This window comes from Cydia pomonella, chromosome 15, assembly GCF_033807575.1.
Source record: "Cydia pomonella isolate Wapato2018A chromosome 15, ilCydPomo1, whole genome shotgun sequence".
Taxonomy (NCBI): Eukaryota; Metazoa; Arthropoda; class Insecta; order Lepidoptera; family Tortricidae; genus Cydia; species Cydia pomonella.
Genome location: NC_084717.1, coordinates 1,926,929 through 1,953,273, shown reverse-complemented (window position 1 = coordinate 1,953,273; position 26,345 = coordinate 1,926,929). Strand labels below are relative to the sequence as shown.

The 26,345-nt window shown below is 38.5% G+C and overlaps 1 protein-coding gene across 1 annotated transcript; it reads right to left on the bottom strand.

Annotated features, from left to right (window-relative positions):
• Positions 1-1,935: 1,935 nt before the first annotated feature.
• On the bottom strand, positions 1,936-2,559 carry LOC133525821 (histone-lysine N-methyltransferase SETMAR-like). Its single transcript, XM_061862211.1, has one exon. It carries the CDS (start codon positions 2,557-2,559, stop codon positions 1,936-1,938), a length of 624 nt encoding a protein of 207 aa, XP_061718195.1.
• Between the last annotated feature and the right edge of the window lie 23,786 nt (positions 2,560-26,345).

The window sequence follows — 26,345 nt, the reverse complement described above, 5'->3', positions numbered from 1 at the left end:
GATTACCAGACTATTATACTTTATTATTATTGGGTACAATGCTAGCTCTCTTAATTTTGTGTCAAGGTAAAACGTCTGCAAACGATATTGCAATGCTTAGAAATAAAGCAAAAGTGACAAAACTCACTGTCAGGCGAAACTAGAAGTCTGCCCAACTGGGGAAGTACCTCCACCTTACAGAAAACCGCAGCCAAATAACACTAGACCCTACTCATAGTGTTGTGTTGCTGCCGGTGCGTAAGGTTGCCAGAGCTCAACGAGGGTTAGGGTCGGCAACGCGCATGTAACTCCTCTGGAGTTGCAGGCGTACATAGGCTACGGAGACTGCTTTCCATCAGGCAGGCCGTATGCTTGTTTGCCACCGACGTAGTATAAAAAAAAGTCTTGACACCAGGGTACCAACCTGCCGCTCTACCAACTGAACTATATCGAGATCTACCTGTTAGTAGCGAACATTTCCACCATAATAATACTCTTACGGTAGATGTCGCTAGATGGCCCGCTAAGGTGCATATTAAGGATATGATGGAAATATTCGCTGTTAACGGATAAGTCTCGGTAGCTCAGTTCAGGGCCGGATTTAGAGGAGGGCAACCGGGGCTACAACCCTGGGGCCTCCACAAAAGAGTGGCCCCCACAATAGAGACTTCGGAAAATTTACCATTTTATTTGGAAAATAATTTGGGGCCCTGGGCGCCTCCACTCCTTTAGTGCCCGAGGCCTCCAGACCTCTAAATACGGCATTGTCTCAGTTGGTAGAGCGAGCTGGTATCTCGGAGTCGCAAGTTCGAGTCTCGCCTGAGACAGTGAATTTTTCCACTTTTACTTTATTTCTAAGCATTGAAGCTAACTCTGCACAGATTTTCAGTGTCAAAGTGTGGAAGTGGCATCATAAGCGGTAAATTCCTATTGAAACATGACTTATGTAGTGGCAATTTCAAATTATTTGTGTGTCTATCGAACCTGTATTTTTGACTGACGTTGAACTATCGTCTCCTAATTTTTAACTACCAAAGTCAACCCTGCCAGACGTTTAAAAAAAGTTATAAAAGCACTGGAAATCGTTAAGTAACTAGTTAGCTAACTTGTTTAAACTGTTTTGTTGAGTCTGCGAGCGCTCGAAACTTTACACCTAAAGTTGTAAATTAGCACTATTTTAAAATAAAATAGTTCAATACGTAAATTAGAAGTGTTTTTGTGAAATACGCTGGTACTGGATGCTGTCCAGTGTGTTCCTGGTGTGCGAGCATTTGATTTCGCGTTTGAGGCTTAGCCGGTGTGATGGGACGCTGACATAATCCACCGACTCGCCGCCGCTTAGGTTGAACCAGCAGAGCCATGTGGCCTTACAGTGCAGTGCAGGATCTGCTGGCTGGAGTTACCCCAAGTATCAGTATCAGTATAATAGGTACCAGCATCCAATGTGTTCCTTGAAGTCAAGAACTAGATGCAGATATTTATAACTATGCTTAATATTGGGTTGGTGCATAAGTTCTTGGACACTCAAACACATTTATTAAAAATATTTTTTATTAATCCACAATATAATGACCATAGCCAGAGAGATGGCTACATGTTCAACAACATATAACCATCTCTCTGGCAAAGACATTATGCCGTGTTCCCAAAAAGCAGGAGGCTGGTGGTCAAAAAACTCGGCAATATCGTCTTGAGAGTTGTTCATAGTTTTCAAACTTCTTCTTTCTTAGATGTAACTTTAGAGCCCGAAACAGACAATAGTCCGACGGCGCAATATCAGGACTGTATGCCGGGTGAGGTACCACTGTCCAGTTCAGCTTTTCCAGAATGTGGCGGACAGACTCCGCAGTATGTGGTCGAGCGTTGTCCTGAAGAAGTGATACAGACAGCCTTTTTGGACGCTTAGTCGCTATTTCTGGGGCTAACTTTTCCAGTTGCTCTCCATAAATAGTAGCGTTAATAGTCTGCTTTTCGTTCAACAGTTCCCAATATGCCCTGCCAGTCCCAGAAAACTGATAACATTATCTTTCGTCCATGACGATCTGACTTTGGTTCCGTTGGCGCCCTTTCTCCGCGTAGAACCCAATAGGCCTGCCGCGTTTTGTTGTTGTAGTGAACCCAGGATTCATCGACGGTGACAATGGACCTGAGAAAGTCTTGTCTGTGTGGTTGCAGGAGGAGACTTTCGCATATGGTCACGCGTGCTGCGCGCTCGCTGTCTGTCAAAGCGTGGGGTGTCCACCGACTCATTATTTTGTGGTAGCCCATTGCATGCAGGTGCCGAATTATGGTGGAATGGTCGTACCCAAGTTCCTTCTCCAAGTCCCTGGTAGTCGCATCCGGATGTCTTTCCAAATGTGAGCGTAGAAGGTCTTCGTCGAAGACAACTGGCCGACCGGAGCGAGGTTTGTCTTCACAACTCGTGTCCCCCTTATCAAAAGACTTAAACCAATAACTCACTGTGGAATGAGCAATAGTGCCTTGTCCGAACGCAGTGTTAATTTTCTCGGCCGTTTGCCTTGCACTCGTCCCTAGATTATGCTCGTAAAGCATGATCGCTCGTAGTTGACGCGGTTCCATTTTGAACTAAATTGAACAACTAGGAACGCGCGCGCTCTTTTATACCCCTTGGCGTAAAGCTCCTAGAACATTCTGTAGAATAATAGATTATTCTAGCGTGTAACCGAATTGAAACCTAGAATTTTTTTTATGAAATAAAAGTGTCCAATGATTTATGCACCAACTCAATATATATTTATAATTTATTAGTATAGAATGATCGACGACTGGCCATGGTCACGCCAGCCTCATGGAAAATGAAGACAGAGCCTAAGATGGAGCTCATTGGTTCAGTAATATATATACTTTAAATAAATATTATAGGACAATTTTACAAACTACAGATCGACTTAGTCCCGTAGTAAGCTCAATAAGGGTGTTTATTTAGTCACCTGCAAACATTTACGGGCTGAATATATAGGTCATACTGAGCAACTTTTACTACAGGTCTAACCCCTATATAGCTAAATAAAAAAAATACTGTCTCATAGAAAATGACAAGGTCGACAGCCGAGATGTATGAAACAGCCAATTTTGTTTTCGCGATATAAAATTTAAAAGTTGCTCAGTATGACGTATATATTCAGCACGTAAATTATATCAGGTGACTAAATAAACATAATAATTGTATAAAACTCATAGTTATAAATAAATACTGACGAGTATTTCCCGGGGTATTCCCGAGGGGCTGCAGTATGGGGTTCTTCAAAAAAGGAGTGTTCAGGTTATTTAATGGCCGGCAACGCGCATGTAATATCTCTGGTGTTTCAGGCGATAGGCTACGGTGACTGCTTACAATCAGGCGGGTCGTATGCTTGTTTGCGCAAGATAGGAAAAGCTGGAAGATACTCCATCGATAAGAGAATAACTCTTAAGTTCAACAACAACAACAACATTTGTTATATATAGACAGGGTCACAGGGTCTAAGCTACGAGGCCGTTATATGTTATACGTTATATAGGCTCATGTATATAAAAGAGCAATACATTAGAAATGAAATCCAGCATTTAATCTCACTTCCAATAAATACGCGGCAATTAACAAATCAAATGCTTCGATAGCCCAATTCAACAATTGTTATGGCTGAAGAACATCCGAATACATCATAACAGATTTAAGAAATAAGTTACCTAAAGAGGGAAAAGATAAAATGTATTCTTAAAAAGGAAATGCTTAAACAATTTAATTATTTTAACTAATGCATAATTATGTTATTTCATTTAGTGCAAATGAAGCAGCCTGTACCGAGTAAGCGCGGACCGGTTGTTATTTTGCTCGGCCGGCCGGTATGATAACAGACGCGCACAATTTGTGATATTTGCAATGATTATGTTGTTTACGAATTAGATATGTATGTGTATTGCATTGTATAGTTAATTATTTAAATACTGCTGAATGGAGTATTGAGACAAACCATTGTGGTTTAACGATACTTTTTGATCAAATATTCTGTAATTGTGATTTATCTGTAATAAATAAATAAAATGGTTGAAAACTGAAGTGACATAAAGAACACAACCTTGTCTCTTCGCGAATGCACGTGCGCGTTTTACGGGGATTGCTTTCAACAAAGACTGCTCTAGCTTAAAACGCAATAATGGAACTGGAAAATATTTACCCAAACCCCGCTTAAATGGATCAAATCCCTCTTGGGAGAAATTATTGATAGCTCCTCAATGCATTTCGATTGGGTGTATTGGGGAACGTGTGTACTCTAATGTGTATGCAAACACATAAAAAAAAAAATATTGCAGACTCTGGGTTCATAGCTTGGGTTGGACTACACAATAACAACAAAAAAAACAATGTAAATAAAATGGTTAATGGTAACAAAAACCAACATGCCATGCCATGGGTTCAAATCTTGGTAAGGGCATTTATTCGTGTGATGAGCATGGATATTTGTTCCTGAGTCATGGGTATTTTCTATGTATTTAAGTATTTATAAATATTTATATATTATATATATCGTTGTCTAAGTACCCTCAACACAAGCCTTATTGAGCTTACTGTGGGACTTAGTCAATTTGTTTAATGATGTCCTATAATATTTATTTATTTAAAAAACAAAAAAATATAAAATTTTAAACTAATATCTACGGACAGAGGCACGCACTGGAGCATGTGTCTTGTCCCAATGCCGCATCATCAGGCAGTCCGCCCGTTTAGCAAGCTCACTCAAGGTGCTGTTGGTGCTACTCCATACACTCCATTAGCGAGGCCGATCTGCTGCGCAAGATGGCGTGGAAAACAGCCGTTAGGTACTTATTGTTCGGATTCAGACTTCACCAGCAGTACAGTTTTGCAGCCCGACATTGCTGCCGACTGCTTTGTCAAATGTCAATAATCCGGGCGGCAGCACCATTGACATTTGCGGCAGTAATGCATTCGGCAGTAGCTAATATTGCGCTACAATACTTTTGCAGTAATTAAGCCGACTGCGTCACTGCTGGAAACGTCAAAAAGGTAAATTTACGAAGGCATTTTTTTATATTGCCTGACGGAAAAATAGAAAATCGACAAATCCGACCTTAAGTACATTCTGTATCTCGGAAATTTAAAATGATAGAATTACGAAAGTCAGTTTATAGGAAAGAGAATAATGTGTTAATTATTACCGATATGTTAAAATGTCATTTTGGTCAGATGTTCTCATCTGACGTTATGGAATTCGAGGCAAAACTTACCTATCAGTATATCGAATATGCACTAACATCAAACACAAATGGCAGCCGATATGATTCCCATATCGTTCTAATATCGGTTTGATGTAAGCACGTTCGAATTAGCCTGTCTAACGTACCTTATGTTCTTCTTCTTGTTCCTCGCGTTGTCCCGGCATATTTGTAATGACTCATGGGAGCCTGGGGTCCGCTTGGCAATTAATCCCTAGAATTGTCGTAGGTTCTAGTTTTTACGAAAGCGACTGCCATCTAACCTTCCAACTTAGTGGGTAAACTAGGCCTTATTGGGATTAGTCCGGTTTCCACACGATGTTTTCACAGAAAAGCGACTGGCAAATATCAAATGATATTTCGTACATTAGATCCGAAAAATTCAATGTTTCGTAACATTTTTGTTTGAGCATTTTGAACCTTTTGAACCAGGGTTTGAACATTTTGAACCCGCGACCTCCGCATTGAAACTTGCATGCTTTTACCGCTAGGCTACCAGCGCTACCTAATTTTTAAAATCAAAATTGAACAGATCAACAGTACCTACCTCTACAGTCGCCATGTCATTACCGTGAGTTGAATAGGGCCCAGCATAGCGCTGACGGTGACTGCGGCCTCAATTTTAGCGGAATGACACTCATATATCTCGTGGCACATTTTCTACTAAGGTAGGCACTGCATGAAGTACCTAAGGTTTTCTAGTTCATAATCATCAGCCGATTGACGTTTTTTTAGGGTTCCGTAGTCAACTAGGAACCCTTATAATTTCGCCATGTCCATCTGTCTGTCTGTCCGAGGCTTTGCTCAGTGGTCGTTAGTGCTAGAAAGCTGAAATTTGGCAAGGATATATAAATCAATAAAGCCGACAAAGTCGTACAATAAAATCTAAAAATTTAATTTTTTTAGGGTACCTCCCCTACACGTAAAGTGGGGGTGAACATTTTTTTTGCTTCAACCCTACAGTGTGGGATATCGTTGGAAATGTCTTTCAAAACTAATAGGGGTCTGCAACAAACATTTCTTGATAAAGTGAATATATTCGGAGATAATTGCTCCGAAAGAAAAAAAAAATGTGTCGCCCCCCCTCTAACTTTTGAACCATAGGTCCAAAAAATATGAAAAAAATCTTGGAAGTAGAGCTTAAGACAGACATTAAATGAAAACTATAGCGGATATGATCAGTTAAGCTGTTTTTGAGTTATTGCAGAAAGTTTCCCCTTCATAGTAAAAAGACGTACACCCACAGTTCATCCCTTGGTTAATAATGTAGGTACCATACTTTAAGCTCCAGTTTAGCTTATTGTGACGGAAGAGTAACTACGAAACCCTATTCTGAGCATGGCCCGACATGCTCTTGGCCGGTTTTTTATGTTATAGTACAGTCAGCAAACAAGCAGACTAGCCGCCTGATGGGAAGCAGTCATCGTCGCCCATGGACATAAGCAACATCATAGGAGCCACTTAAGCGTTGTCGACCTTTGAGAACTCTAAATACCCACTTCTTGAAGAATCCCATGTCGTAGCGCAAAGGAAATACCTCGGGAGGCAACTCATTCCACATTTTGCACGTTCTAGGAAGAAACGAGCGAGATGCCCGCTTAGTCTTGCTGTGCCATCACCACTGAAGTCCACTATTTAATTTAATATAGGCCTCTAAGGATCATGATGTAAGGTTCCTGTTTTTGCTGCTTTCCGGTCCTCCTCAAGAACCTATTTTTTGGCCTATTCTGTCAGAAAAATAATACTTACATACAATCCAGAGGCTCCCTATTTTACTTAGACGAAGCTCTAGGTACATTTTTGACTGCGCAAAATGGTTCGTACAAGTGAGACTGACACTGATCTATCTGACACATTATCACTGAAAGATATCCATTCTTCATAAATACCGCCCGCAGATTTGATATTAATCAATACGCAATTTCCCGCAATTTAAAAAGTGAATGTAACACAAAAGTTTGAATTGGCTAAAAGAACATTATATCACGCAAATTGAATAACGCAGGAGGCGCTGCGCGGTATTCCAATATTTGACGATGTTAACATGAGCTCTGTACAGATGTAGTGTTTTTTTTTTAATAACAAAACATGCATACGGCCCGCCTGATGGTAATCCGTCTCCGTAGCCTATGTACGCCTACAACTCCAGAAGAGGTGGAGGAGGAGGAGGAGGACCCGGGCCCGGACCCGGACTTTTTTTAACCCTTTGAGCGCTTTATGCCATTAACACAAACATCACTCAAACGCCAAGGGCCCGGGCGCAAGGGAGCTAACGTAAATCTTACTTGAAAGTCTTAAGGTAACTTTGGCAGTGTCCGCCATAACACCTATAGGTGTGCTTGGCACTGTGGGCACGATTAGTAACGACAATTTTAGGTGTTCTTGGCGTTCAAAATGTTAATTCACACATTTCGTGCTGTACATCATCATCTTCCTAGTGTTGTCCCAGCATTTTGCTACGACTCATGAGGGCCTTGGTTCCGCTTGGCAACAGAACTTGTCCCAATAACACTCATCAATTCAATTCAAATATACTTTATTCATCTAGGCCTAGCAACAAGCACTTATGAATAGTAAGAAAGTATTAATAGTATCTTAAGCTAATTATCAGAGCAATTTATTGATGTTGTAAATATTATTCTATATATAATACTAATGAAGATAATTTATAGATCAAGTTTAATACTAAAAATTTCACAAAATCTATTTTGTGCAGCATTATTTATTTGTAATCGTATTGTAATAACATGCTAGCCACACGTTCAACGCTTTAACAATTCCAGTGTTTCATGATTTCTATCTATTATTAAATTTTGAAATATAAATCAAACGAATCGAAGGTTCAAACTATTCTATGGCCTACAAAGCTTTTCAATTTTAGTCCCAAAAACATTAGTAATACGGTTCATGTGTTCCGATAATGCGAAAACATTAAGCGGTCCGCTCATGCGTATTGGGCTTGGATTTTCAATATCCGCAACGAAAGGTTTATGGCCAAATCCCAGCTTATTTTGAGGGTAAAAAGTTACATTTTGGTCTGAAAAACAGTTCAATATTTATAAAGTAATGGTCGGTCACATTGAATGGGAATATTCAGTACAATATATGTAAACTTTTTCGAGAAAACTCCACGCGGTTAAGAGTCCTTATTCCTACAGACGAGCGTATTTTGTAAAATGCTTCCTTTTTCATTCAAGATTACGACGTAACTATTAGTATTTATTCAAAAACTGGTAACGTACTTAAATAATCGTTTCCTAAACTAGCGGCTCCAACAGTTCAAATTTTCATTTTCTCTTTTAAACCTCTTTTTTAATGAGTTTTTTTGGGAGTCTGTTCCAAATTTTGCAGTGAGATGTGGCGTTTCGGTTCTCAATTTTGCTGTAAACAAGAATCATTTGGTACATGAATGACTACAATTTGATTCAACATATCTCGTACGAGGGGCTGGAATGATTAACAATCGAAGATTCATTTGAAAAAACTGATAAAATACCTTCCGAGTTTTCTTCATTTTTTTGGCGAAAACAGGGTTTTATTATATTTTTTTTCCGCAAATTGTACGCATATTTTGCTTTAAAAATAATATTATAGCAAACTGTAACTTTATGTTAACCTATAAAAAAAAAATCATAACTATGGGACCTACATTGCCGTAAATTTATATTTTTTTTAAACACGTATAAATCACCCAGCAGCGACGCCCCGCTCTCAGTCCGCGCGGAGCGCGCTTAGAGGACGGACCTGTGCTCGATTGTCAGGCATTCGTTGCGATCGTAATCAGCTACGGAGTTCCGAGAAGTGCTATATACTGCGATTAGAAAATCTTAATAAAAGTTCATTTTTTACACTATGCTTAACAGACTCTCGCTTATTGATGGATTTTCAGTGGTCCTTTTTTTTTATACTACGTCGGTGGCAAACAAGCTTACGGCCCGCCTGATGGTAAGCAGTATCCGTAGCCTATGTACGCCTGCAACTCCAGAGGAGTTACATGCGCGTTGCCGACTCTAACCCCCTCCCACCCTCGTTGAGCTCTGGCAACCTTACTCACCGGCAGGAACACAACACTATGAGTAGGGTCTAGTGTTATTTGGCTGCGATTTTCTGAAAAACGCATTTTTACTTGAAATTACGTTAGGGTTTGCATTTGCATTATTATTTTTGCCCCGGATGAAGTCCAAATTCTCATGATGGAGTCAGGAGTTGGTCACCAGAACTCCTAATCTACTCATTATAATCCCATCGTGTTTGGGCTCAAAAGATTTGCCCTGACGAACACCATCGATCTAGATGAGGTCCAGGGTCTCATGATGGAGTCAGGAGTTGGTCACCAGGACTCTTAATCTACTTATCATAACGCCATCGTGTTTGGGCTCAATAGATTTGCCCTGACGAGCATCATCAATCTAGATAAAGTCCAGGGTCTCATGATGGAGTCAGGAGTTGGTCACTAGAACTCCTAATCTACTCATTATAATTCCAACGTGTTTGGGCTCATGAGATTTGCCATGACGAGCACCATCGACCTAGATGAGGTCCAGGGTCTCATGATGGAGTCACGAGTTGGTCACCAGAACTCCTAATCTACTCATCATAACTCCATCGTGGTTGGGCTCAATAGAGTTGCCCTGACGAGCACCATCAATCTAGATCAGGTCCAGGGTCTCATGATGGAGTCAGGAGTTGGTCACCAGAACTCCTAGTCTATTCATCATAACTCCATCGTGTTTGGGCTCAAAAGATTTGCCCTGACGAGTACCATCGATCTAGATTAAGTCGAGGGTCTCATGATGGACTCAGGAGTTGGTCACCAGAACTCCTAATCTATTCATCCGATGCCAATCGTTTGCGCACATTAGTGCTATAGAGTTTCAGTGTTATTTGAAATCACGTTAGGGTTTGTATTATTATTTATGACCCGAATGAAGTCCATCCAGGTTCTTATGATGGAGTCAGGAGTTGGTCACCAGAACTCCTAATCTACTCATTATAATTCCATCGTGCTTGGGCTCAAAAGATTTGCCATGACGAACACCATCGATCTAGATGAGGTCCAGGGTCTCATGACGGAGTCAGGAGTTGGTCACCAGAACTCCCCAGAACTCCTAATCTACTCATCATAACTCCATCGAGTTTGGGCTCAATAGATTTACCCTGATGAGCACCATCAATCTAGATGAAGTCCAGGGTCTCATGATGGAGTCAGGAGTAGGTCACTAGAACTCCTAATCTACTCATTATAATTCCATCGTGTTTGGGCTCAAAAGATCTGCCCTGACGAGTACCATCGATCTAGATGTAGTCCAGGGTCTCATGATGGAGTCAGGAGTTGGTCACCATAATTCCTAATCTACTCATCATAACTCCATCGTGTTTGGGCTCAATAGATTTGCCCTCACGAGCACCATCAATCTAGATGATGTTCAGGGTCTCATGATGGAGTCAGGAGTTGGTCACTAGAACTCCTAGTCTATTCATCATAACTCCATCGTGTTTGGGCTCAAAAGATTTGCCCTGACGAGTACCATCGATCTAGATTAAGTCGAGGGTCTCATGATGGACTCAGGAGTTGGTCACCAGAACTCCTAATCTATTCATCATAATGGTAATTTGATGGTGCTTGTCGGGGTAAATCTATTGAGCCCAAACATGATGGAGTTATGATAAATAGATTACGAGTTCTGGTGACCAACTCCTGACTCCATCATGAGACCCTGGACTTCATCTAGATCGATGGTACTCGTCAGGGCAAATCTTTTGAGCCCAAACACGATGGAATTATAATGAGTAGATTAGGAGTTCTAGTGACCAACTCCTGACTCCATCATGAGACCCTGAACATCATCTAGATTGATGGTGCTCGTGAGGGCAAATCTATTGAGCCCAAACACGATGGAGTTATGATGAGTAGATTAGGAATTATGGTGACCAACTCCTGACTCCATCATGAGACCCTGGACTTCATCTAGATCGATGGTACTCGTCAGGGCAAATCTTTTGAGCCCAAACACGATGGAATTATAATGAGTAGATTAGGAGTTCTAGTGACCTACTCCTGACTCCATCATGAGACCCTGGACTTCATCTAGATTGATGGTGCTCATCAGGGAAAATCTATTGAGCCCAAACTCGATGGAGTTATGATGAGTAGATTAGGAGTTCTGGGGAGTTCTGGTGACCAACTCCTGACTCCGTCATGAGACCCTGGACCTCATCTAGATCGATGGTGTTCGTCATGGCAAATCTTTTGAGCCCAAGCACGATGGAATTATAATGAGTAGATTAGGAGTTCTGGTGACCAACTCCTGACTCCATCATAAGAACCTGGATGGACTTCATTCGGGTCATAAATAATAATACAAACCCTAACGTGATTTCAAATAACACTGAAACTCTATAGCACTAATGTGCGCAAACGATTGGCATCTTGACTAGGCAGCATGGGTGCGTAGCCACCATGCCAATCGATACGACAACGAAACACTATCTGTCTCTCTCTCGTACTAATATGCACAAACGATTGGCATCTTGGCTGGGCAGCATGGGTGCGTAGCCAACATGCCAAACGTTTACGATACGACAAGGAAACACTATCTGTCTCTCTATCGCACTAATATGCGCAATCGATTGGCTTCTTGGCTAGGTATCATGGGTGCGTAGCCAACATGCCAATCGTTTACGATACGACAACGAAACACTACTGTCTCTCTATCGCACTAATATACGCAAACGATTGGTATTTTGGCTAGGCACCAAGCAAGTGTGTGGCCAACATGCCAATCGTTTACTATACGACAACGAAACACTATCTGTCTCTCTATCGCACTAATATACTTTATTTATACCTGCAGTCATTTACTAACTTCTTCATTTTCCATTGGTGTGAAAGAGACAGAATAAAGAGCAAGGGTTATAGTACACTCTGTAGTCTGTACACTTAGTAGTAGTGTACATAAAAAAAACTACTGTGCATATAAAATAAAATAAAGAGTGCCCATATGATATCCTATAACACTAAAATTAATGTTGCTTGAAATTATATTGAAAACTATCAAGATTATTCTAGTCTGCATTGAAACGCGCGTCGCGTTGCCGGCGCTCGCGTACCGAGCGCCAACGCCATCTATCGAGCGTTATTTCGTGAAATCGGAGAACGCTCCAAGGATTAAGGGCTCTTAAGTCCTACTATAAGCGTGGCTGAAGACAAACAAATAAACGAACACGACAAGCTACATGCTTCTCGCATTGGAGGGCTATAACAGCAAAGATCGACGTTCGTTTTCGGGCATCTTTCTCTTTTACTCTAATAAAGGTGTAACTAGAGCGATAAAGTTAGTTGTTCGAAATTCACGAATTTCAAATTTTCAATGTTCGCGGTTATAGTCCTGCAACTTATCGCGTTTGAAGGCTCTTTATCGCCATCATCAGCGTCTCCCATGATATGTAGCACTATGGGCGTTGGAATTCAAATTAAACGAGTCTTCGTACGAATGAAATATGTTTTATAATTATCAAATTAGAAAATAATATCACAATGATCTTCAATCAGGTGCCTAATATGTTATTTTATAATCCAATATGATTTTAATCCGCAATCGGAGATGATTGAACTAGATTTAATTAACAGGCGTCGGCGATCCGTCAATGCCTTGTCACGCGCCGCCTTCATTGACCACCGTCGTAATCAATATGGCCGCTGGCAAAATGCCTTGACGTTCCGCCAGAGTGAATTGATAGCAACTTCACTCTCGTCTGTGTAAACGTCACTTTAGTTTGCAGTGTTAAATCTAGATGGCGCCACGTTGGGGGCGCCGTCACGTTTATTTGGCTGCATTGCTGCAAACACACAATGTTTACAAAGTACATTAACAAACATAAAAAATACACACTTTCGTTAACATAATAATAACAAATTTGACAGATCTTTTCCGTTGAACCATTTATAAATCATCGAACATAATACCGTTTACCTTCAAACATAACAAATTGTTTCGTGAAAAATTTAACATTTTTAATGTTACTTTAACTGCTTTGTACAGGGTGGGCAAATAAGAAGTAAACATTTTGTTTTTAAATTTGAACTATATCATGTTCAATGATTATTAAGTATGTTTTAAAATAGTACATTACGATACAAGTGCGAAAAATAGGAAATTCGAAACGAGTGGCGATAAATTAAAACACGACCGAAGGGAGTGTTTTAAATCGACACGAGTTGCGAATTACCTATTCGCACATGTATCGTACAACGTTTTACAGTACATATGGCCCTTTAAATGTTCGACACAGTAACGTAATATGCTACTTCTCGCACTAGTGCTATAAAGTAGCCCCATATGTACTGTAAATATATTATTCAGGGTTGGCAAATACATGCGGCACATAATATCTGATATATGTCCACCTCTAACAGCAGGCAAATGTAAGCCTTTATCGTCGCCATTTTTTCAGCATATTTTCGGCGTTATCTTAGTAAATTTGTGTCGGATAGTCGGTATCAACTGTAAGTTTAAATTTCATCAGCTTGTTAACATAGAAACATAATTTTAGATCGCTCCACAGAAATATTTCCTCCCGCGGACATTCCGGCTGTGGAATGAGCTCCCTTCCGAGGTTTTCCCGAGGGTCTACAGTATGAGGTTCTTCAAAAAAGGAGTGTACAGGTTTTTAAAGGGTCGGCAACGCGCATGTAACACCTTTGGTGTTGCAGGCGTCCATAGGATACGGTGACTGCTTACAATCAGGCGGGCCGTATGCTTTTTTGCCACCGTAGTGGTTTAAAAAAAAAGAAATAAGTCAGGAGCTGCAAAATTTGGGGAGTTGAGGTGTCAATCACCGTCACTTTTTCTCGAAATTAATCGAGAAAACAACGTTTTAAACAACAAAACCATTTGAGAAAAAAATGCTTGCTGCTAGAATATGCAAAAATATATAGTATGCGTTTGGCAGAAATTACCTTCCCTATACAATTGCCAACCCTGAATACTCTTTTTATGAAAAAATTTCTTCTTCCTCGCGTTGTCCCGGCATTTTTGCCACTGCCCATGGGAGCCTGGGGTCCGCTTGACAACTAATCCCAAGATTTGGCGTAGGCACTAGTTTTTACGAAAGCGACTGCCATCTGACCTTCCAACCCAGAGGGTAAACTAGGCTTTGTTGGGATTAGTCCGGTTTCCTCACGATGTTTGCCTTCACCGAAAAGCGACTGGTAAATATCAATTGATGAAAAAATATGTAATAAATTGTGCACTTAATAAAATTAAAATTTAAAAACGAAGTGTATCATTCTTATTTGCCTACCCTGTATTTTCTACGCATGTCCCTTAGCGACCTCTACATCTTTTTTGAAATGTGTGTTTCAAAGGAAGAATTGTCAATTACCATGAAAAACACACCAGATACGGCTTTGCCACAGCTGGTATGTCATTATTCAATAAGTACATTTATGTATACCCTATTATATACAGTAAACATTTTTGCCTCAACAAATCACATGAAAGAAAGTACAGAAATGAATTGCAATTTAACTCCTCTTTTTATTCAAATATGACCCTTCTCCCTGCGCTAATAGAGTCTTTACCATGTGACAGATGTAATGTTGTTTAATCGTAATTGCGTATTACCTTTGGGGTTGAAAGATCAATGACGTCATTAGTGATAGCAATGAAGGAGCTACAAGGAAGTGGGATCGGGCGACAGGAAACAGGAAATGCCACAAATTCCGACGTAATGGATGAGATTGTTTTATTAAATTTAGCTAAAGAAAGGACGCTTAGTTCAAGGAATTCTCTTTCTCAAGGAATATCTCCATGTTATACAAAAATTTGCGGCAAGTTTTCGCAAGTGTTCAATGTGAGAGTGCTTATAACCATATAACATGTTTCATAATGATATAAAAGTGTTGTTAAAAGACTAGTCTTGAAGACTTTGAAACCTTAAAGACTCACAAACCTTGAAGGTTCAAGCTTTGAAGCGTTGAAGGTTTGAGCTCAAAAACGGTTCAGAACCTTAACGACTCAAGCTTTTAATGAGCTCTTAAAAGTAAGTCTTTAAGACTCGAGCTTCATAGAAGCTTGATAGCTTTAAAAACTCGGACCTCTCAAGCCCCCTAAGCCTCGAAGGCCTGAGTCGAGCCTTAAGAACTCAAAAAATGAGCGTTCTAGGCAGAAAGTATTATTGTGTTTTTTTTTTAAGAATGTTATGAACCTAACTACGTTGCCACTTTGTAGTCACGTCTGGGTGTAGTGATTAACCTATCGCAAAAAGACTGATGCACTCCTAAAATTGATCTGCAGTCGAAAAAATAAGATTGAACTTTACGTTTAGAGGTATTGTTTATCCACTCTAATGGATACTTTACAAACAAAAATGCGATCTAATTAGTTAAAAGCTTTTGAGGCTTTTAAATGCTCTAAACCTTATAGACTTAAACCTTCAAAGCTTAGGAGGCTTTAAAGCTTGAGGCCTAAAGTCTCGAGGTTTCTGTGACCGTAAGCAGCAACGAAAACTTATTAATATCAGGCTTACGAGTGTATGTTCGAGGCACGGTGCACAGACTTGGTCTTTGACTACAGCTCAGAAGTCTAAACTCGAAGTTTGCCAACGAGCAATGGAGCGTAGCATATTAGGTGTAAGACACAAATTGTTGATGTAGCTCGGAAGGCGGCCAAGCTAAAATGGGCCTGGGCCGGTCACGTCTGCCGAAAGTCGAACGAGTTTTTGGGCAAAATCATTACGGAGTTAGCCCGAAAATTTGAATCGGGGATCTGGCAGAACCTGCTGGCGGTGGTGGGATGAACTGGACTGGTTCTTGAAGAAGTGGCCAGACAGAGCACTAGATAGAGATCAGAGCAGAAATTGGGGAAGTCTTTGCCCACGACAGGCTCCAAATAAATAATGGACCCGGGTATAATCCTTTGGACCCGGGTATGTCCTTAAACTACGTCCAAAAGAGAGGTATGGGCACTGTGAATGTCATCTCGCTTAGTGTGGTAGGGCACAGCACAGCGGATGTCATTCCAGATCTAGAGCAGAGGCCAACTGGGGAAGTACCTCCACCTTACAGAAAACCGCAGCCAAATAAGACTAGACCCTACTTATAGTATTGTGTTCCTGCCGGTGAGTAAGTTTGCCAGAGCTGAACGAGGGTGCGGGGTGTTAGTATCGGCTACGCGCATGTGTCACCTCGGGAGTTGCAGGCCATAGGCTATGGTAACTGCTTATATGCTTGTTTGCCACCCACGTAGTGTTAAAAAAAACTCATTTATTAAAGCTCAGCTGCAAGCCCCAAAAATAAGCTTTAATCAAAAATAATGCATTAAACACGGTGTTGTATCAATAATTCCTAATTGGTCAAATTAGCGACGCAGAGACAAAACTCGCTAATTTGTTTACTTAATAACTTCCCCCTTTAATTTGGAGAAAGCTTCCTAATTTAATTTCGTAATGGATGAAACTTTTGCGGAGTCTATTTGAAAAAGCTATGATAGTCTGATTCCAAAAACAATTGGGTATCTTACACATGTTGGAATATTATAACAAAATTTGGCTAAATTGATAGAAAATGAGCCGTCCATTATAAAAAAGTGGAATTTATTATAAAAAGACATTGAGATTATAAAAAAAGCACAAAAAAATGCTACCAATATACATAAACGCAATATTTCAGGGTCAAAATAGCATTTTTATTGATCTTCCATACATTAAGGGCAGACTAATGTAATGTGAGGTCACATTACAATATCATTTTGTTAGAGGCGTTTCAATCGAGTGCGAGCGTCAGACTATAAGCACAAAATAAAAAATAAACAGAAGGTCCGTTCCCGCCGTTCTTGAAAATACATACCTAAACTTGCCCGACTCACTAGGGTTGCTTCTGTATTAATTTCGAATTTTAAAAAGGAGTAGGTAATATAAGTATACGGACATACATACATCGATTCGTTTATACATACATCTTATCATGTTTACATTCCTTAGAGACTGCATTTTGACGTACATGACAGTGGGTACCTACGTAGCGGCGGGGACGTCAAGTGAGCAACGCGCGCACAGCCCGACTAAGCTCTGCCCGAGAGTGCCCGAGAACGCCTGTAAATGTAACGTCTGTGTGCGTAAATGTCACGTCTGTGTGCGTGCGGCGGAAATGGCAATTTTGTACTGAGCGGACTCTCTGCTCCGGCGCGCGCCGCCGCTATTTACTTTGTGCTTTAAGTCTCATTTCTGTCCTTTGTGTTGCTGAAATGCCATGAGTCATATCGACATTTGATCCTGAGAAAAATCAATATCGATTGACTAAATATACAAATAACTGTCAAGTAGCCAATTGTGGGTGTACTTGTAAGGTACGTAGGTATACATGTTTCGAAATGTTTTGATACTACTAAAGCAGTCGTGGTAAGGCTACTTTTCCTAAAATAAACTTGTATCTTAGTATTTTTGACAGATTAATCTTGCAGAACACAGCGTTATTTCTTTCCTCTGTGATTTATCTACGTCATGATAATTTTATCCATCATTTCATTTATATTTTCCAATAGATCCATTCAACGGTTCTATACTTTTATAGATATCGTTTTATAGAATTTATAGGAACGCGTCGATTACACAACGCTCATACTATTCGGGTTTACGAGGGACGGAACCCTAACCGTAAAAATTGTTTAGCCCTAAAACTGATTGCTTTCCGAAACCGGGGGATATGTATTTATTATGAATACACCAACTATATAGTGTTTGTGCCTATTTTATTCCCTGTGGGCAATATAGTAAATAGAAAAGAAAAAGCTATGCTCTTGTCGGTGAAGTAATCGCCATTCTCTTTGCTGAGCCAGCCTTCCTCGTATGATATGATAGAAACTTTATCTTTTATTTGGCTCACATATCTCAGAGAAGAATAAAAATCCAAAAACGACAACGAAAAAAAATTAAACAAACCTGTTCACCATATTTCACGAGAAAACTAGAAAACTGCGATATGTAAATTCATCTGGATTTTTTTAGCTAAAGCTGATACGGAGGTGTTCACTTTCGCTCGATCAATAAAATAAAATTTGAGTTTAGTTAATGAAATACTTAAATCAAATGTTCTAGAGCTCCATTAAGAAAGTATTATACTCCTTGTTCGCGTACATACTTCCGTCAGGCAGAGTTGGGCGTAATCAATTACTTTTGGAATTAAATTACACATTACATTACAGTAATCATGATTCCTTAGTGATCGATTCCTTTGGTAATCTAAATTACTGTATTCAATCCCGCCGATTACTTGCGTAATTGATTCCTTCGGAATTGAATATATCTAACTACAAGTGTAATCGTGATTCCTCGGTAATCAATTACTCGAGTAATCTGATTACGTAATATTATCCAGACTAAATTACAATTACTTAATGTCAAAATAATTTCCTTCGTTTTTATCCCAGAAGACAAATACATTTTATGTGTGAAACTCTATAATTACTGTAAAATAATGATTATTTTGAAATCCAAGATGGCGGCCGTGCACTACGTGATAAAAATCGTCATGGATATCGTTTTATAGGTTTTCAGGAGTGCACATTTCGAAAATGATGACCATTTTGTAATCCAAGATGGCGCCCATGCAGTATCTCATAAAAGTCGACATGGAAGTCGTTTTGTAGGTTTTAGGGAGTGGAGATTTCGAAAAATTATGCCCATTTTGGAATCCAAGATGGCGGCCATGCAGTATGCCATAAAAATCGTCATGGATGTCGTTTTATAGGTTTTAGGGAATACAGATTTCGAAAATGATGGCCATTTTGGATTTCAAATGGGCATAATTTTTGAAATCTGCACACCGGATACAAATAAGATGCATCTATATAGTAAATCGAAATATACTTTACGTCTGTAGTCAGAAATATAGCTTTATGTATAACAAAATATATTTTGAAGTAATCTGAAAGGAATCAAGTAATCCATTCCTGTAATAACGAATCTACACTGGTTCCCAATTACTAGTAATTTTAATATTCCAACAGATGATTCCTGATTCCTCAAATGTAATTGTACTTAGTAATCAGCTAGTCAGATTACAAAGTAATCTGGGAACCGGTAATCAGATTCCAAAAGTAATTTCGAGTAATCATGAAATCGGGAATCAATTACGAAATGCCCATCTCTGCTAGGTATGTACCTATACTTGATTTTTTTCTTAATTATACCCTGTAATTACTATATTATTATTAGATTAAAATTATAGGTACGTACCTATTATTAAAATTTTGCTTGAAGGCTGCCAATTTTCGCGCAACGGATTTTCAAAGAACCCAAGTAGCTTATTACGCAGCGAAATCGCTGCGCGCTCGCGGTGAAATCGTTGCGCGCTTGCGGCGACTCACCTCGCTTTCAACTCGCTCGTAAATACGTAGTAAGTATTCATGTTTTTCATGTCACTATATTTTATGATGTAACTGTAAATGATGTATCAAATTGATTGATTTGTGAAAGAATCCTAAGACCTACTTACTTAAGTACAGTACTTTTTTCATTATGAATTTTCAATTGTCTTTGTGTTTTCAATATTACGTGCCTAGTAAGCGTACGAGTATTATACGTTTTCTCAAACTTGTAATGAAATGTTGACATGACTTACTTCAAATTAGGTCCGGAAATACTACATATCAGGTGCGATGAGTGAAGATGATATGTAAAGGAATTTCATACAGCCTTACACAGTTACACACCTGTAAGGCAACCTTCTTTTGTTTTTAAACGTCAAATTATGGCACGTCTTGACATAAAACCTATAAGAAAAATTCTGCCAGGATGCTTTTTTGTCTTTTTTCTTTTTTGTGTTTGTTAAATATTATTTCAGGGATTCAGAGGGGAACAAAAATTTCATTATATTTGCGCTACGACGCACGGTTTAGGAGATACAGCCCCAAAAAGTTTTATTTTTTTTCAGTCATGCAGAAATCTTTATAGGGCTGTATCTCCTAAACCGTGCGTCGTAGCGTAAAAATAATCAAATTTGCGTTCCCCTTTCGGTATCAACAAAAAACGCAAAAAAGAAAAAAAAAAGAAAGAAAAAGAAAAAAGCGTAATGGCGTGCGTGATAGCGCCAAAATAATTACTTTTTTGTTCCCCTTCAATACCCCACGCACGGAATAACCTATCACATTAAGACATGAAACAATCATCATCATCATCATCTTTTTTTATTTATTATTTCATTGCAAGTTTGAGAAAAGCACTATACAAATCTCGGCGGGAAGGGGGTCTATATCTACTTGGCCTGCAACCCTTTGTTTTCCGTCCTCTATAGTAATGTACTATTACTTCATCGTCACTGTTTTTACTGTTTAACTTGGTCCCTAAATTTATACAACTATAATGAGGTCAAGATGGTGTTACTAAAGTTGGCAGTGGTTAAGAACCTAAGATTATGGTCTCCGCTTTTAAACACTTACTACAGTTTTAGGGGTCAAAAAAAGATGGTCTGTCAAACGCAGCAGAACCAACTATTACTTCTACCGTCTGAGCTATCTTAGGAACCGTTGATTTAATATTATTTGTAGACACAAACAATATTAGGTATCGATCGTTTTATTTTGGTCCTAAGATGGATAAACTATTTGTTTTTCTTCACGACTTTGGGAACAAATCAAATTATTTTATGAATTATTTGATTTGTGTGATTTAAGTAATCACATCACGCTACTATATATAAATTATTAACTGAAATAGATATCATATATTAAACAAAAAGTGATGAAGCCCTCCAGTGGGGAAGGCCGGATTCAAACCGGAGCCTTTAGCAATATATGGCATAGTTAGACGGCCCACTATAATTATAAAGTTGGTTATAACTACCACACAAATGCACATCAATTCTAAAAGTGTGTTTTACTATTCATAAGTGTGTGGTGGTCAAACATTATGGGTTCAACTTCAAAGCTCGGATGCGTTGTAGAGAGCAAAAAAAAGGTTTAAAAAAATGCAAAAGGTAACTAAAAATTCGGTCAATATCCTTATCATTCACATTCACAGACAAGAGGACAAAAGCTTGAAATAAACCTTTTTTTAACGACGAGTGACAAGAAAAAAGAACGTGCAATATGCCCTAATTTGACATCATTTTGCTGAGTTATGGAACAATTCAGCAAATATGACTTGTATAAACCGAAAATCATATCACATCATTAATTGCGTGACACATCATTAAAACAGGTTACCACGGACCAACAGTTCACGATCTCTGAATTATAGTCGAATACGCATCCCGATTTTCCAATTATTGACCTGATTATCCCTGACGTGCCGCTGGTCTGCATTAGTATGCACTACGGTGTCCGCTAGGAGACGACGGCATTTGAGCTAGGCGTAGACGGTATTGCACAGACACCGCATTTTTTACATAATAGGCCGCAAACGAGCCGCCTGATTAGACGCAGGCATCGCCGCCCATGCACATAAGCAACATCAGAGGGGCCACTTATGCGTTGCCAACCTTTGAGTAAATGCCTGCTTCTTGAAAACCCCAATGTCACAGTGCAAGGGAAACACCTCAGAAGGTAGCTAATTCTACATACAACTTGCACGTTACGCGTTGTAAATACATAGTTTTTGACAACAATTAAATTTTTGATACAAGCTTTTATCACTTAACTTTTTTCTTTCAACGGGCAACTAAATACTTATCGAGACAATTTTATTCTACTAAACGAAACACATTTTGCTTGCTTTGTTCTATCTCACAGAGTTCCTATGACCACCTCCTTTGTTATCAGATCAGCTCGTTTGTATTGTATTGTCACCCAACTTATTTTTATGTATACGTATGTGGAATTTCAGCTCACTCGAATCAAATTTAAGGAAATGTGTCTAAATTAGCTAGCAAAATTTTGTCCGAACAACACCTACATTGCTCGTGAAATAAAAGCTTGTAATGAAATAGCTGTGAGCCGCGCCACGCATCTTTCATCGTTAATTGTATAAGATGGCGGAGTTTTAATCCGTTCATTTTATAAAAAATTAGTTTTAAGCTATGCTAGCAGGGTCTACAGCTCACAGAGCTACTCGTTTATTATTAGTAAAAGTTTATGTAGTAGGATATAGTTAATAGACAAAAATAATGACATTAACGTGAGACACTTCATTCGGTTCTTGTCTGTTTAAATTTTTTTGTCTTTTAATTATTTATATAAGAATTCAAGCCTTGGCGACCCTCTACATCTCTAAGGATAATTTAATATCTTTTTTATATTTTATCTCTGACACTTAGAGACTTATACATCTCTAAAGAATTTTAGTATTTTATGGTTTTATTTTTTTATCATAGTTTTTTTTGTGTAATTTGACATTTAGAGACAGTATACATCTCTAATAAAGTATTTATTATTTCATAGATTCGATATTTGTAAGTAATTGTTTTTTTTTAATTTATTGTTTGTAAAAATGGACATGTAAAAGTGCCCCTGTGGCCTATTTGCTGAATAAATGTTTGATATTTGATATTTGAATATTTGGAAACACTGCGTGTGACAAATGAGCTCTGCTGTCTCGTCTTAGCCAGGGACGTAACCGACAATGTGATCACTGTCGGTTACTTTTGCTGATGCAAAACGCGACTAACTATGAGAAATATTTTATCTTAGAAGGCTAGTATTTTTCTTATAAAAAATCCCACCGCCAATGTGAGTAGTTAGCGACTAACAATTTATTTATGAATTTCCTTTATTTATATGGACCTACACTTTTCAGTACAAAAATATCGTCAATCAGAGAGCTGCCCTTATATGATCCATCTAGCAGGCAAGTGATCTGTAAAGCTAGGTCATAAATCGATCATAACCTAGGCACGTTAAGTGCTTGAACAGTTTAGGTAATTGGGTAATTACTCAGCTATTGGCTGAAAGCTGAAACACTTAAATCGGGAATGAACAAAGAGGAATTTAAATTTAGATTGAAGGGTCTATATTTGAATGAGGAGTTATGGAAAAATAGAATGGAATGGAAAAATAAAAGCCGGCCATGTGCGTGTCGTAGTTAACACGCATAATGGGTTCAAAAGTTGGAATAAGTCACAATATATTTACCTTTCGGAGCGATTATTCCCAAACTTGTTTACTGAATTAAAAAACGTTCTTAGCAACCTAACAAATGATATTTTTATAAATTTTAACTTCAGAACTAACTCACAAAATACACTTAACTTCCAAATTTCTTTAAATTATATCTTATATTTAAACTCCCTTATTCATAAACGTGTACTAAAGTTACGATGCCGCTGATCATCGTTTGTCCCTTTCCGACGTATTGGTATGATGGAAAGGGACAAACGATGATCAGCGGCATCGTAACTTTAGTACACGTTTATGAATAAGGTGGTAAGAGTATTGGCTGTGACATCCGGGCAGAAGATGTGATCCGATTTGCCTCGGTCTACTCTACGTATTACCATCATTATATTTATTTAATCTTTATTGCACAAAAGAAAAACAATCTTATAGTACAAAAGGCGGACTTAATGCAGAGGCAATCTCTACCAGTCAACCTTATGATATTCTACTTATATTCCACAGAAAACTTTTATATCTATTTTTTTCAGTATAAGCTGCACCACATACGAGCTTATTTTATCTAAAATTTTGCGCTGAAATCTCCATACCCCAAAACACCCTAAAAAAACCGGGTTATTTTTGTAAATAAAAACGCCGACTTGCATCTGGAAATCCCACACAAATTACTAATTATAAAATGAAGAACTTTAAGTTTTTAGTAAGTTGAAAACTATTTATTGGTGTTTGTTTCTCACCGAGTTTTTTTTGTAAAATAATGTTTATATAACAGTAGTATGTATACGCGGTTGATATGAAACAAAAAAAAAGAAAAAAAAGTTTGGTATTTTTTATACATTGTATGCGAAAATCGTATGTAAGTCGGCATGAATTAAGGTTGCATTTTTAAGTTGCAGGGTATTTAGACATGCGGTATTAATTTCTAAAGGACACCTTATTATTATTATTAAAGCTGACGACCGGTCTGGCCTAGTGGGTAGTGACCCTGCCTATGAAGCCGATGGTCCCGGGTTCAAATCCTGGTAAGGGCATTTATTCGTGTGATGAGCATGGATATTTGTTCCTGAGTCATGGGTGTTTTCTATGTATTTAAGTATTTATAAATATTTATATATTATATATATCGTTGTCTAAGTACCCTCAACACAAGCCTTATTGAGCTTACTGTGGGACTTAGTCAATTTGTGTAATAATGTCCTATAATATTTATTTATTTATTTATAAAGCCTTTATTATACAAACTGTTGGCAGTTTATTTAACAATTCCTTACTATATTAACAATTCCTATGAACATGTTCGTAAGGTGTTTTGACCTAGGCCTCTTCCGAATCGCCTTTTTCTATTATATTTAGGTATTTGTCCAGCATTTTCTTCCATTTTTGTCTATCTATAAAGGACACCTTACTTTATGATAACTTGATAAGGCATATTCCTCATTTTTGTGAAGTCGGAACAAGAAACAACGCCCCGTTCTCAAGTAAGCTGTAGACTAGCTTGCAGAAAGCGGTGGCAACACACGTCTCGAGAAACTGGGACTTACGAGTAGGAATTTTAAAAATTGCCATCTTTACGTTCTCCGGGAGCCCGTTATTAAAGTCAGTGTTTATACTGAGTTAGAAATAGTTGTGTGGCGGTCCAACCTCTACAGCTACTTGTCTATAGTTCGAAGAGTTTGAGCTGACGTCGGACATCTATTGAAACAATCGCGTGATTTTCGTTGTCATATAAAAATATATTTGTGTTTATCTTATACCTTTAAACGAGCAATTCTTGTATATATATATATATATATATATATATATAATAATAATAAATATAATAGGACATTATTACACAAATTGACTAAGTCCCACAGTAAGCTCAATAAGGCTTGTGTTGAGGGTACTTAGACAACGATATATATATAATATATAAATATTTATAAATACTAAAATACATAGAAAACACCCATGACTCAGGAACAAATATCCATGCTCATCACACGAATAAATGCCCTTACCAGGATTTGAACCCGGGACCATCAGCTTCGTAGGCAGGGTCACTACCCACTAGGCCAAACCGGTCGTCAAAAAATATATATTTCTGTGATCTCGGAAACGGCTCTAACGATTTCGCTGAAATATGGTATATGGGGGTTTTTGGGGGTATACAATCTATCTAGATCAGTCTTATGTTTGGGAAAACGCGTGTTTTCGAGTTTTCATGCGTTTTTCTTACGACGCAGAATATGGTCGCTAATTTCGTGTTGCCGGCCACTGTCCGTCTGGTCCAGCGGGTTAAGACGCGGACTGCTAAACGAGTGTTACGGGTTCGAATCCCGCCCGGTGACCAACTTTTGTTTTTTTTATATCACCTAAACATTTTATTTTATTTTATTTATTTAAGGTTTACCAACAGATACAACACTACAAAAAATACAGATAAAAACCCAAAAATACATGAGTAAGTGTATATCCAATAATAAGTAAACACAACATGCGTTAATACTAATCAATCAATTAAGACCTAAAGTATAATGTAATATAACATACTTATCGTTAAATTTGGTACTTCGTTTACATGCAGCTAGCCATATTACAATAAATAGTTATAACCGAGCAAAGCTCGGTCGCTCAGGTACTTAATTATTAAAGGAGATTTGTAATATCAAATAGTTTCATTCGTCTTCGCCAGTAGGTCTCCTATAGTTGCTTGTTTTTGCTTGAGTGTATATTTTTAATTTATTATTATTGTGTTTATTTTTTTTATTTTTTATTTTGAGTGTTTTTTTTTTAGTTTTTGCCGCTCACGTATCAGTCTCCACAATCACCAGACCCGAACTGGAAGTCAAATAGAGGCTTAAAAAGCGGCCAAGTGCGAGTCGGACTCGCTCATGAAGGATTCCGTACCATTTATGTCGTATTAAAAAAAACTACTTACTAGATCTCGTTCAAACCAATTTTTCGGTGGAAGTTTGCATATCATATATTTTTGTCGGACTCGCCCATGAAGGGTTCCGTACCATTTATGACGTATTAAAAAAACTACTCTCGTTCAAACCAATTTTCGGTGGAAGGTTGCATGGTAATGTATATCATATATTT